We start from the raw sequence: 14,226 nt of genomic DNA on the forward strand, positions 1-14,226 counted from the left end.
AGGGCGCACGGAACTCCGTCGTCTTGCTGCCTTTTTTTTTTTTTTCCTCCTTTTTTTGTACAAAATGGAAACCAAACTCATTGTGAAAGAAGGAAGGCCGTTGTCGCTGCAAACGACTTGAAATCAAGAGTATTCTCCCGGGACTCGAGGTAAATCATTACGATAAATCTTTGGCGTTTGGAATTTATTTCAGGCTTAAAAGTGTCCGCAGCAGAGGCGGTGGTGAAATAGCGGTAGTTCTTTGGAAATGTTGGTAGTTCTTAACTAATGCGGGCACAACAACCACAGGGAAAAAAAAGAATAAAAACGGCTGCAGCGCCAGGAAGTCAGTGGACAAGTGGAAAGAGTTCATAGGGATCTGCCCCTGTGGAAGTGGTGAAATAAGTTCTTAGTGTAGTTCTTGGCTCTGCAGGAAGACGTAACCCCAAGGAGACTGAGAGCGAGCCCCCACCGAACACCAGAGCCGAAACTGCGTTTTTCCACACACTGGGCATCGCCCCCGCGCTCCTCCCCTGCCCGCGTTCCCAAATCCACCGTCCTGCTGTGCCCCGGCCGCTAAATCGTTTTAAAATCAAAAATATTCTCTCACTATACCCACTTCCCACCGTAAAACTGACAGAATAACCATAAGGGGCAGAACCATTTAAAAAAATAAAATCTTTTTTGTGTTTGAACTCATGATCTTGAGGGATGTGATCCAGAGGAATGAAGTGAAGGCTCGAGAAGAGCACACGGTCGTTTGTTTAAGGAACTGCTGGATGACAGCTGCTGGAAAGTGCCCTCAGGGATAAAGGAGCAGGAGAGAAGAGAGCTGGCTGCTCCTCAAGCGTCTTTTCCTTGAAGCACAAACGCTCTTGATTCTCATGTGTAAGGGATCAGGCAAGGCAGGCAGGAGACCAGTGAAGCTGAGAAAAACCCTTCTGGTCTGGCTGAAATGCTAGAAAGATGCACGGGCACTGGCAGCAGGAATATGTATCCATAGGGGAGAATATCGGGATGGTGGTTGGGGTACAGGAATGGGATCAGGAGAGCTAAGGCGCAGCTGGGGCTGAATGTGGCAAGGGATCTGGGGAAAAAAAAAACCCCAAAAAAATAAAGAAAACCTCCCAGAGGTATATATTGATTAGAAAAGGAGAACCTAAACAAACGTACACCTCCACCTCCCACTACTTCAGTGATAATCCACATGGAGAGAAGCTAATAGGGTTTCTTTGACACGTGACTTTTCTTTTTGGCTCAGTTTTTGCTGCAGTCATGCTTCCCCCATTTCCCATGTCCCTGCAGTTCAAGGTGAGGATACAAAGTACTTTCCTTTGTAGGAGAAAACCAAGTTCAAGACCATAAAGATAAACGAGTCCTTGGGACTTGATAAGATGCATCCCAGGGTTCTGAGGGAACTAGCAAACGTGGGTCCTAGGGCACTCTCCACTGCGTTTCAAAAGTCACAGCAGGCAGGCAAAGTCTCCAGTGACTGGAGAAAAGAGAATGTCACACCCAGCCAGAATGTTCTACTGCACAATACACAGTGCCCTGCTTCACGTGGTCATTGTTCAGCACAGGTTTACAAACCTCAAAAAGGTCTGCAAAACCAGCAACAGCCTGGGCACGTTCTGACAGAGAAGAGAAAGACACTTTTTTTTTTCAGTAATTTTTTTTTTAATCCAAATGAAAGCTACAAACCAATTTAATGGCATTGTTGCAGGTGGCTTTAATTGAAACACAGAACAGAAGCTGGAACAAAGCTTTCTGAACAGCTTTACTGACTAATCTGAAGTCATCATTCATTCTCCTTCCAAGACAGAGAATTTCCAAAACTGCTCCACTGACTCCACTTATTGCACAAAAGAAAAGACAAACCCAATGAAACAAAAACCCAAACCAAAAATTAAGCAGCAGTCTTTCCTCTGAAGTTCTTAAATCTCAGTTATATTAGTAAAGTGGTTAAGAAGCAAAAAGTGGGATGTTAGAATATGGAAGTGGGTATCTCATGGAGGAATATTATTCCCTTAAGTTGCTGATATCTTTTTGAAGCAAAAAAAGTTACACTTTTTCATTTTTTTAAAATTGCTTACAACTTGAAGATAAAAAAATATATTGATAAAAATAATGTACTCAATTCCATAGACGACTTTGTTTAAATTAGGTCTACCTTTGAAAATTGTAGTTTTGCATTATTACCATTAGTAGAAAAAATTTATGTATATCATATAATAAAAATTATAATATTCTTTTAAAAAGTGCATTATAGTTAATTCATATATATGTGTGTATATATATATATGTATATATATATATATATGTATATATGTGTGTGTGTATATATATATATGTATATATATATATATACACATATATATATATATATGTGTATATATACATACATTCCTTTTCCTCAAAATGAAAGAGAGAATGGAGTGGAAAATGTCAGCAAATACAGAATGGGAGATTTCATTCATTTCTAGACACACATTGCAGTTATCTAGTGGGCAACTTTGGGAAGCATAGTAAGAGAATCCTTCAATCTTCTCTGCTTGTTCTGAACATAATACACACTTAAATTTTCAATAAGAGGGCCTTTGTGACCCAGCAGTGGCACAACTGTACTGTTTTTAAAGACTCAGGAGATTAGATACACATAGATGTGACATCACACCCACACAGAGGGTGGAAAATTTTCATGACCATTTGGCAACAGTTAAAAAGCACCCAAACCACAGTGAACATACATACAATTAAAAATATTCTAGATTTAAACCAAAGACATATTATAATCTGCTGTTGTAATCCGAATTATCACAATTCACCATCAGTGGATTTATATGCTTATATTTTGCTTGAATATTAACAAAGACTGCAAGATTATTGATGTTTTTTATTACTATCCTGTGAAATATCCCACCCTCTTTCATGAGATCTTCAACCTTCTTGTCTGTTGACATAACCATTTTCTTTTCTCCAGTATAATCTGGATCTTCCGGATATAACTCATCTCCTGGGGATAGAAAAAAAAAAAAAGATTTAGTTATAGATTGCCAACCTTATTTTTCAGCCTTTTCACTGAGTGACACTGGCAATTTTTTAGGATTTATCAGGACATCTAAATCAGTGGAAATGTATTTCGCAATGCAAAAGTAAACTGCCTCTAAACATCTTCAGATTTAAAGATAGAGCCATAAATTTCTGAAGCATGTCAATGACACCGCAGTTGGAGTTGTTGCTGGAGTTGCAGTTGTTCCATATAATGGGTGGAGAATAGGACAAGCACTTCTTCATGTGTCTAAGGAAAGGAAATAAATGTTTTTTCATCTCAAGGCCTTATACTTTTGTACAAGACTGATAATATACCCTAAATACAGAAATCCTAGAGGTCAACTGTGACACCCCCCCCCCCAAAATAGCAAGCATAATGAAAAACAAACTAAGAAAAGCAGAAAAAAAATAAATAGTATATGCAGCTCTTCTTAACGCTGCACGATTATGAAATGAGAGACGTAAGTAGGAGAAAGAGCAGGAGGAAAATGACTGAGTGTATTGCTTTAGTCCAGTGTCTTGACACTGCAGCTGGGAGGTGTGACACTGCAGCTGTGCTTGATTCCCTTCTCCTCACAAAGTGGTAACTGAAGGAGAATTCCCACTGAAAAGGACTAAACAGAAGGAGTTCTAACACACCCTTCAGGTTACACAAAGCTGAAATGCTGGCATTTCTTCACCAATGCACATAATGATGACAAGGGTAAGACAATTAGATTTTGGAGAACTAAGAAGTAACTGTGGTGCCTGATCCCCTGGCTTGTCTCTGACTGCAGCCACTGTCACAACTGCGGCAAACAAGGTAGAAACAGCCTGCAGTAACTTGACTTAGAAGAGTATTTTCCTTTCAGCAAAGGATGGTTTATGCCATGTGGCTTCAGCACAGAGCACTCAGGAGAGGCTGGGTATTTAGGAGAACCCTCCAGCATGTCCCTACCTGGCAGCAGCTGGATGAATCCATCTGCAGCAGTCAGCATCACTGGCATCCAGCGCTCACAGCCCTCCAGGGCGCGTGCCGAGCTGAACTTCTGGAGCTCCTCGAGGGAAGAGAAGTTGCACAGCCTGCAGAACTCATAAAACTGGGGGGGAGGAAACCAGATCTCTTGAGACTTAAAGCGTTCGATGGCTTCTGGAGGTGATGACCACTGGAAGATGAAAACAAGCCTTGAAGTACTTGTTTCAGCAGCAGATAGAAAGTCTGAATAAACTGAAAAGTCATTTAGCAAGGAAGTCTGTACAGCAAAGGATCTTGCACCAGACCGTATCTTCTGAACACAATAAAAGCCACGTATAAACTATACCCATGTCACCACAAAGGCATGCTTAAAATTGAAAAACATAAGCAATCTATGAACTAAGTTTTTATTTTACACACAGACATGCCAGGATAAAAACTGGCATTTGTTTTAGGGGCATGACTAGAAGTTTACTGAAACCAACAGAAAACGTTAAACTCACTCTTACCAGAGGTTGCCACTGATGCTTTGAAAACTAGAAGTACCTCTAAACATCTGCTTCTTAGAAGCATTGTTTTCAGAGTGTGAACATCCTGCTCTTCATTCTAATTCTGCATGTTTGAACTACTGGCAATCTTGATTTCATCTCACACTGTGAAATTAATAATATGTGCATGATCGTTTGCAGTAGATTTATGCTGTTATTAACAAAATTACAACAGGAACTCTTGAAAGTAAATTTTCAGGTACTTTTAAATTTCTGTGGCAAAATTTGTTAAACAAATATACAGAGCAACGTAAGCAATACCAAAGTTGTTAGGTAGGCTTTTACAGAACTGTCTGGTTTCTAATCTACTTCTAACTTGGAATCAAACTTTTCAGAATCCTAGAAAAACTTAAGGAACTTAATGTACCTGACCTTGAGCTCTCTTAGAGCTTCATGAAGCTTGTTACTTTTACACCTCAATTTAAAAAGAGGTAAAAAATCAAAACTCCAAAAATTTTATTAGGCTATTTCACCAAGTTTGCACGTTACTTAAAATATTCCGAGTTACTCTCCAAGACAAAAATTACCAGCATCTCATGCAGTCCTGGAACATACCTGGATATACCACATGGATCTCTCCCAGCATGCTGAGGAGATGTGACCACCCTGCACTATACTGCAGGAATCAATGTAAAAAAATGGTATTTGTCAACTGCCTTTAAAAGAAACAGTAATTCACGGTGAAAGGGATCTGATGTGACACGGATCGTGGTCAACGACCTGACCAAAAAAAAAACCCTCTCCCGACAGCTGCTGCAGCTGCACCTCTGGTGATGGTGGCAGCTCCAGGTGTCCAGGGCAGAGGGGCACAGGGCAGGTAAAAACTCCTTCCCTTTCCTCACATCTCAAGGAGCTTTCCCAGGAGGGCTTTGACTGATCTGGAGAAGACACAGTTGTGTGAGACCTCGCAGCACCTTCCAGTATCTGAAGGGACTGCGGGGAAGCTGGAAAGGGTCTCTTTGTCAGGAACTGCAGTGACAGCACGAGGAGTACAATGGGTACAAACCGAAAGAGAGGATTTTTAGACCGGAAATTAGAAGGCAGTTTTCCTACTGTACGGGTGGTGGGACCCTGCCACAGGTTGCCCAGGGAAGCTGTGGATGCCCCTTGATCCCTGAAGCGTGCAAGGCCAGGCTGGACCTGGTCTGATGGAGAGAGCCCTGCCCATGGCGGGGGTGCGGCACGACGATCTTTGAGGTCCATTCCAACCCCTGCCATCCTGTCACTCTACGCCTGTTCGGTGTGTAAGGGCACGGTCTCGGCGGAGCCGGGGGCCGCGCTGCATCCCGAGCACCCCCAGCCCCTCTTACCAGCACTTCCGTCACCTCCTGGTCATCCTGCGAGACGTGGGGCGGCCGCTCCTGCAGGCAGCACAGGTAGAAAGCCGTGTCGTAGCGGCGGCCGCCGCGGCCGGCGCTGCCCACGGGCGTCAGCCAGTTGCTCCACTCGTGCAGCGCCCAGATGTTGGGCGCGCAGCCCAGGTGCCGGCACAGCCGCAGGAAGCAGGCCGCGTCCTCCCGCACCCGGCGCCGCCACTCCCCGAGCTCGGCGGCGGGCGGCAGGCGCTCGGCGGGCAGCGGCGGGCCCGGCCCGCGCCCCGGCACCAGCAGCAGGATCCCCGCCTCCTCGAAGGTCTCCCTGAGAGCGCAGATGCGGAAGGCGACTTCCCCCGGCAGCTGCGAGCCCGGCCTCTCCCGGTCGGTGGAGAAGAGCGGGGCGCGGCTGCCGCCGGCCGGCGGCGGCTTCACGGCGCCCAGCCCGCAGAGCGGCGAGGCGGGCAGCAGCCCCAGCCACTCGGCGGAGAAATCCGCCGGCTCCGCCAGCCCGCCCGGGAACACGTGCGCGCCGGGCACGAAGCCGCTGCGGGAGCTCCGGCGCAGCAGCAGCAGCTCGTAGTCGAAGGGGCCGAGCGGCGTGCGGGGCGGGCGGCCCGGCGTGCCCGCCGCCAGCAGCAGCGTGGCCGCCTCCCGCCAGTGCCGCAGGCGCGGGTTCATGCCGGCCGGGCGCGGGGCGCCGCTCCGGCCGCCGCACCGCCGCCTGCGCCCCCGGAGGAGCCGCCGCGGCCGCGGGGCGGGACGGCGCCGGGGGCGGGCCGCAGGAGGCGGGACGGCCGGCATGCCTCGGCCCCCGCGGCCCTGAGCCGGTAAGCAGCGGGCGTCCTCGGGGCGGAAGCTTAAGGAGATGCAGAGGGTTTAAGGCAGCGATGGCCCGGAGAAACGGGGCCGTGGCGTTAAGTGGGAAGCCGTGGGAGCTCCCGCTCCCCGCGGGTTCACAGCTCGGAGTGTGTTTACAGCGCCACGAGGCGTAAACGTCCGGGAGCTTCCTGGGAGCGCAGAACCTTCCTGAGCACGGGGGAAGGGTCTGTAGTTACAGCCCCGGGAGTCAGCGCGGGGTCAGGAGCCAGGGACTCGGATTTGTGTCCGTGATACTGCTGCTGACCCGCCAGCTGGCCTCGCAGAAATCTCCTTATCTCAATTCCGCAGCAAGTCATGCTGACAGCAAAAGTCGTTTTCGGTCTGCAGTTAAACGTGACGTTTGCCAAGTTGTTTGAGTTCGTTCTAGTGCAAAGGGGAAGAGTAGGTGGCGTTGTAGTTAATTATTGCAGAGCTCTTCTGTTCTGAGGTTTTCAAGTACCTTGTTACCGGAAAAAAAAAATACTCAGCAAGGTGGCAAAACCTTGAAAGGGTCTTTGAACCTTTAGGAAATACTCTGTTTTGGTAATTGATTTTGATTCCTCGGTGTTCTTTAATTTGTAAGAAATTTAAGCAGAAAAAAGCCGATGGCACCGGTTGAGGAGTTTTGCAAGAATGGTATTTGCGTGTAGCATGGGAAATCCTTCTCCCATCCATAATCCTTCTCTTGCCAGATTACATTTGGCAAATACCCACGCACCTGTCCATGCTTCTGACAGCCTCTCAATTTGATTTTCGATTTGAGCTTGTGCTTGATGCCTGTGAGATGTGTGTCACTGGAACTGAAGTTTAGAAGCAACCGAAGCAGTGAGATGTTGGATCACGTCAACCGACAGATCCAAAACTGACCTTGAGGTGTGCCCAGACACAGCTGGGCCATAAGCTCACCCTGGTGTTTGGCTGCAGTGGGCAGAGCAGGTCAGCCAAGCCAGCTGATGCTGCTAAAATGAATGGCCAGACAACAGACAGGCCTGCCTCCCTCTCCTTCCCTTGCTTATCACCAAATATACAAGCAAAACCAATGACATCTTGGAACCTGAGCAGCCCTTTTACTCACTAATTTAATCCTTTTTGCTCATCAGTAATTACCACCTTAAGCAGTGGAAGCACAAGGCTCATTAATTTGTTGGTCTTTACTAAGGCACTTTGAATCTAAAATGATATTCATCTTGATATTTGTTTGCCCTTTGCACTGTTTGTGTAGTTAACTATTTCACTGTGTTCAGCGCACATCTTGTTAGGAATGTCCTTTACCTAAAAGCTGCTTTACTAGTGAAATATTAATAAACTACTGAGGTTTTTCCAAGGTTTAACATCCAATGAGCTTGATGGCTGATCGAAAAGATTTAGGGTCCGTTATGTCAGATCGTTTCAGCATAAAGGCATTTTAAGTAGAAAGTGCTCATGTACCAATAGCAGATGGTGTCACTTTCAAATCAGATGTAATACCAACACATATACAAAACTGTCTTACTGTGGCAAAAACACGTCTGGTAGCCCAGGGACATAGTTTCAGAACATATCTAGGGGAATCTGATACCAGAAAATAGTGATGATTATAGTGTTATCCTAAGTCTCTAACTGGCATATTTGTTTGTGGTTTTTTATCTTGGACAGTCTAAAGGCTCCCAAGTGCTATCATGTAAACCCTGGCAAACAAAGCATAGGATCATAGAATGGTCTGGGTTGGAAGAAACCTTGAAGATCACCTGGTTCTCCCCTCTGTCATGAGCAGGGACACCTTCCACTATGCCAGGTTGTGCCAAGCCCCATCCAGCCTGGCCTGGGACACTTCCAGGGATCCAGGGGCAGCCACAGCTTCTCTGGACCACCTGTGCCAGTGCCTCATTGCCCTCACAAGGGATTTGCTTCCCAATATCCCATCTAAACCTACTCTCTGTCAGTGTGAAGCCATTCCCCCTTGTCACTCCAGGCCCTTGTAAACTGTTTCTTATTTCTTGCAGTCTCCCTTCAGCCACTGGAAGGGCACAATTGGGTCACCCTGGAGTTCCTCTCCTCCAGGCTGAGCAATCCCAGTTCTCTCAGCCTTTTTCTCATAGCAGAGGTGCTCTGTCCCCCTGACCGACCTGGTGGCCTCCTCTGGTTCATTGGCATGCGCTGGTATTAAACCTCACAGGTGTGCATCTGTCGGCACTCTTGCAGAGGAGGAGGGGAAATGGGATGTGTGGCTGGCACAGTGCTGTGCTCAGACACCCAGAGAATGCCAGGGCTGGGGTTACAGCTCTGCTCAGGACTCAGCTCAGCATCCAGAACAGTTCTTTGGGCCCAAAGACAGCCAAGTGCGAGCTAAGGTAAGCTTTCTTCCCTACTCCATTTGCTGCATTTTCCCACACAGTTCTGGAGGGTCTAAGTCCCCTGTTAAGAAGGTGCCATTCCTTACCTGAAGGTCAGCAGATTCACCCTATTACTGGCAGAATTTTTAACTTCCTTTCAAAATCGTCTTAGGAAGAGTAGTTCAGTGTCCATTCACTGCAAAGCTGAAGTCATCTCATGTGAATTTGCAGGAGGATGTGAGTCTGCCTGACCCAGTTACCAGGACTGGAGGTTGCAGGAGGTTCTGAGAATGAACACTCAGAAACTCTGTGAGAAAAGATAAAGGATGCAAAGGGATGTTTTGTCCCCTTCTAGTTTCCTGCTGAGAAAGGGAAAAGATCATCTCTTGAGTGTGTGTTTGCCCCCTCAAAGTTATAGCCGACCTGCTGGAGGTAGCTCACGTGAATATAGAACAAGTGTTAAAGGCAAATTAGGTGTCAGGTTATCTATAGAGCACGTTTTTCATCTCCAATTTAGATGATTCTTTTTTTTCTTCAGTACATTCTGCTAGAATGCAGAGCTTATCTCACTTGTACTTAAATATTCTATAGCTTTATGAGTGATTTCAGGAAAAAAAGAGAGAATCTGAGGAAATCTGTCACTAATCCTAAACCAAGCACACCAGTCTGTTGCATTGCTGTGTGGAAGGATTCCAGCACAAGGACATTTTGCTGCAAGGGCCTGTTGTAGGCTGGGAATGCAGGGCACTTCAGGGTGGAGAGAAGTCTCCCCATAGATAAGTGTGACACTCAGTCAAACGTGTCAGAAGGCAGAGGAGTCAGAGGTCCCCTCCAAATGAAATGATTAAAAAAGGAAAAAAAGAAAGGTGGTTTTGCTAAAAAGTTAAGAATTCAGCTGTCATGAATTCATGCTTCTTGTATGCCAGAACATACAATTGTTTACTTAATGGACCCCAAATACCTTGGTATTTCAGGTTGTTTCAAAACCAGATTGTGTTGTATTGGAAAAGAAACCCTCCCGAGTGATGCAAAAGTCACATCACATGAAATACTGCAAGATTATGGCACTGATAATAATTCTTTGTGGCATCATATTTCAGCAATGCAGAGGTCACTTCAGCATTTTTCTCTACAGGTCAGTTACTGCTTACAAGAAAAAGCATGTTTGTTAAAAACGTTTAGATCGCTGGATATATAGAAAATATTGTCAAATTAATTTTCTGAGGGGCTTTTTTTGTATGTGGTTAGACTATGTAGCAATAGAATAACTTCATTCCTTCTGTTACACCATTGCATAAATTATTTTGCCCGGACAGGTCAGTTCAGATCTCACCACTGTAATAATTAATTTCAGACGAAAAACAAGGCCCACCAATATTTCATCATTTAGTTTAGCTTACAAGCTATCTTGTGAGCTGGAGATGATTAAACTAAGTCAGTTCTTGGTTTAATTTGGTTGCATCTTTGTCCCCACGCAGATGCAGCATCTACAATAGTGAGTTGTGACAACTTCAAGTATCAAAAAATGTGGAGATTTCACTCGGTTTGTCTACTGCTTCTTAAACTGGCTTATTTTACAGTATTGTAGAATAACAGGATCATTTGGGTTGGGAAAAAACCCCAAGATCACCGAGTCCAACCACGAACCCAGCACTGCCAAGTCCACCACTAAACCACGGCCCCAAGTGCCCCATCTACACATCTTTTAATTGCCTCCAGCTATTTCAAGTGGTATTTCAAATACCTCCAGGTCACTTCCAAATGATATGCTAAAGCTTTTAGATTGTTTCGCCCATATAATATCAACAAATAGGAAGACTTAATAATTAATATAAAAAGTAAATACATTATTCACTGTATAGGTTTTCAGGTGCTGTTTCCAAACTGTGAATAAATGTCACATGTAGGAAATGCAGGTTTATGATTATAACACCATTATAGAGATTGACTAAAAAGAAAACCAAAAAAACCCAGCTATCTTCATACAAAATGATATTCCAACAAATTAGGCAGATGAAAAAACTGGGTTACAGATAGTATTAACAACTGGAACTGTTCTCCTCCCAACAGACACATAATGGATTATGCATTTCATGGAAATGGGAATTATGGTTCTAATTCTGCAGCTTTTAATTATGTGAGTCATTTTCACATATGTAATTTCTTGCCAGACTGAGTACTGGTGGCTTGTTTGAGGAATCATTCGGAGCACACCTTCCAGGACCCAGAATTCAAATGTGTGTATCTTAAGTTACACGTGCAATTAGCATATTAGAATAAGTTGCTAAGGGAGTATCATGTTTGTTGTCTCTGGCAGCCCTCAGTCATTTTATATGGTATAAATAGTTAAGTATTTTCTTTTGTCCTTTTTTTTTCCTTATTTCCCCTTTCTTGTTTTGTTTTGGTTTGGTTTTTTTTCTCCCAAGGTTTATGCTATTTTTGTATAGATTCTTCTGGATCACAAGAAGGAATTGCATTTTTTTTTTCCCAAGACAATGATAGATGACTTGAGGTTTACTATTCTTTCAAAAACCCCGTGATTTTTTTATAGTCAGTTTTTTGGCTGTGTGGTTTCTTGGTGCTGTGGCACATCAGCGAGTTCAGCTGTGTGTGTTATTTGGACATTCGTGTGTGAGACAGCCTTGACTGATGAGAGACTCCAGTGATAATTTCATGCACAGTGGAAATGATCAAAATAACAGGCCAGATTTATACCGCAGCTGTCACTTCCATTTCCGTGCAGCTGAGTTATGCCTAGCTTTGAGAGGATTTGTGAGTTTGTTTAATTTGGTGGAGATTTTAGTACGTGATAAATAATGTCATGCAATGCGGTGTAAATAAATAAAACATACAATTCAAGGAGAACGTACAAAACAAAAACCCACCTGAGCCTGTGGAGGGTTGAGAAGTGTCACTCTGGTAAATCACAGTAGATGTTCTCACAAATGACTGGACCTGAGCAATAAACATAATTGCACTTGGTAAGTGGCCTCCGTAGGTGACAGTTTCAGAGGGGTGATGATGGGATTTGTTTTCCCACGTGGCCTTGCCGTCACGTTGCTTCCAGCGTGGAGCGCTGATGCTTGGCTGGCTGAGAGGATCCAGCAGAGCCCTGGTGCTGGTTGAATGCCACGTGACTTCTCACCTCCCCACAGGTTCACCTGTGGCAGCTGCCTGAGCTGCATCCCACCTGCACCCAGTACCACAGCAGCAAGCTGCAAGGGTGGATGATGGAATCCAGCCGTGTGGGACTGCCTTCTTCAGGAGAAAGACATCTGTAGTGTGAAACCGAGGGAGATAAGGACTGTCTTCTGTAAGATGGGTAAAAACATGTAGCAAATCAAAATATTTTTACTCTTGCTCTGTATGAGTTAATGAGAGAATGGAGTCAGTTTCACTCAGGGATATTTTATATTCTCTGTCCCACTGGGCATAAGATATACTCCTTTTTTTTATAGAGAAGCTGTAGTTTAACATTGGGATGCTGTTGTATGTAACAAAAAGCAAACAATGGTATTTACTACATACATCTATCTCCTTTCCTTTTTTTGTTCTTCCCTAAACACCCATGGATAATTTCGTATGAAAGACATTCTTTTCTAATCCCACTTTTATTGTACACTTAATGTAGCAAATGCTGCTCACGTGTGAACTATTTTGTCCAGACCTCTTCCTGCATTAAAAGACTTACATAATCGTATTGAGAGAAAGCACTTAGAGATCTGTAATCCACTGGTCTTACTGGATGACTTTTTACATAATGAAAATCTGTGAAGGGTAAATATGTTGACCAGGAGTTCCGTTAGCACTTAAATAGAAGGTATTTCTGCAAAGCAAACATAAACAACACAAACCTTCCAGAGAAAGAAAAGCAAACCTGTAACCAATCCTCTCTGTGAACAATAAGCACGTTTAATTTTTAATCTGAAAGCTAATTACATCAGTCATTTAGTCCAGTTTTAAATAATTGCATTACTGTAAAAAAGTATTTTCATATTTACATGAAGAATTTTGAAACTAACTTTATTTTATATTCATAGTGCTGAAGTTTGATGTTAAATTGTTTGCAACATCAGGAGAATCACTTTAATAATGGTCCTGTGTTCCTTTTGTTACTAAACTAGAGAACAGTGTCAGGGGTTTTTATGGTGATAGACTGGAAATCCTGGAACGAGATTTCAAATTGCTGCATTTAACACCCTGTTCTGATGGTTTGACACAACTGTTGATCATTGTTGCTACCAACAGCACAGGACCAAGTTTCACGCTCCTTAGGTCGTGTGTGCCTTTTGCTAAAGTAAATGCCAGCTTTGCTGGCTGAGAGTGACAGACTTTGGATCCCAACACAAGGAGAATCCAGTCGTTGGTCCAGTCTAGTCTGGTTTTCAGGTTGTCCAAGCCAACGGTTCTCTACTTCACGCTAGACAACCGGCGCTGAAGGCACCACTGTGTGTTAGCCTCCATGGCATCGTGGCTGTTTCCTGAGGCAGGGGTTCCCTGGCAGTGTAAGTTAAGCTACATCACTCTTCAACTCTGGGTCTTGAGAGGGCTGTGTTTATGTTAACGAAACTAACGAGAGGGCTTAGCGCATTGCTTTCATTACTGTAGTTGAAACGGGAGCTTTAGGTTAAAAGCGCCTACTGCAGGTAAGATGTATTAATATTCCAGCTTTTCAAAGAGCCACAGAATGGTTGGAGTTGGAAGAGACCTTAAAGGTCATCTGGTTTCAACCCTTGCCGTGGGCAGGGACACCTTCCAGCAGAGCAGATTGTGCCGTGTCCATCGTGACCTTGAACATTTCCTGGGATGGGGCAGCCACAGCTGCTCTGGGCACCCTGTGCCAGGGCCTGCCCACCCTGCCAGGGAGCAATTCCTCCCCAGTATCTCATCTGAACCAGCTTGTCAGTGCGAAGCCCCCCCTGCCTTGTTCACTCCATCCCTTGTAAATATAGTCTCTCCATCTTTCTCGCAGGCTCCTTTCAGGCACTGGAAGGGCACAATTAAGTCATCCCAAAGTTTGTCTTCTCCAGGCTGAACAATCCCAATTCTCTCAGCCTCTCCTCACAGCGGAGGTGCTTTACCCCTCTGATCAACTTTGTGGCCTCTTCTGGACTTGCTCTGACAGATTTTGTTTGGTTTGAATTACTGCTGCAGGCAAACCAGTGAGTTGTAAGTACTTTATTTTAAGTTAAATAAATAGTGACAGT

At 44.7% G+C, this 14,226-nt stretch overlaps 2 protein-coding genes across 2 annotated transcripts in view; one reads left to right on the forward strand and one right to left on the reverse strand.

Annotated features, from left to right (window-relative positions):
• Positions 1–1,683: 1,683 nt before the first annotated feature.
• NUDT19 (nudix hydrolase 19) lies at positions 1,684–6,542 on the reverse strand. The gene is made up of 3 exons (XM_066194970.1): positions 5,844–6,542; positions 3,968–4,175; positions 1,684–2,992 (listed from the first exon to the last, which is right to left on the reverse strand). Exons 1-3 carry the CDS (start codon positions 6,525–6,527, stop codon positions 2,766–2,768), a joined length of 1,119 nt encoding a protein of 372 aa, XP_066051067.1. The 5' UTR covers positions 6,528–6,542; the 3' UTR covers positions 1,684–2,765.
• A 114-nt stretch (positions 6,543–6,656) lies between these two features.
• ANKRD27 (ankyrin repeat domain 27) overlaps positions 6,657–14,226 on the forward strand; it is a 57,129-nt gene continuing 49,559 nt past the window's right edge. Inside the window, exon 1 of the mRNA XM_066194967.1 lies at positions 6,657–6,676. The gene's annotated coding sequence lies outside the window, so the exon portion shown is untranslated. The remainder of the gene's footprint in view (positions 6,677–14,226) is intronic.

This window comes from Chamaea fasciata, unplaced genomic scaffold, assembly GCF_029207755.1.
Source record: "Chamaea fasciata isolate MVZ Bird 193981 ecotype frontalis unplaced genomic scaffold, bChaFas1.0.hap1 SCAF_12, whole genome shotgun sequence".
NCBI lineage: Eukaryota > Metazoa > Chordata > Aves > Passeriformes > Sylviidae > Chamaea > Chamaea fasciata.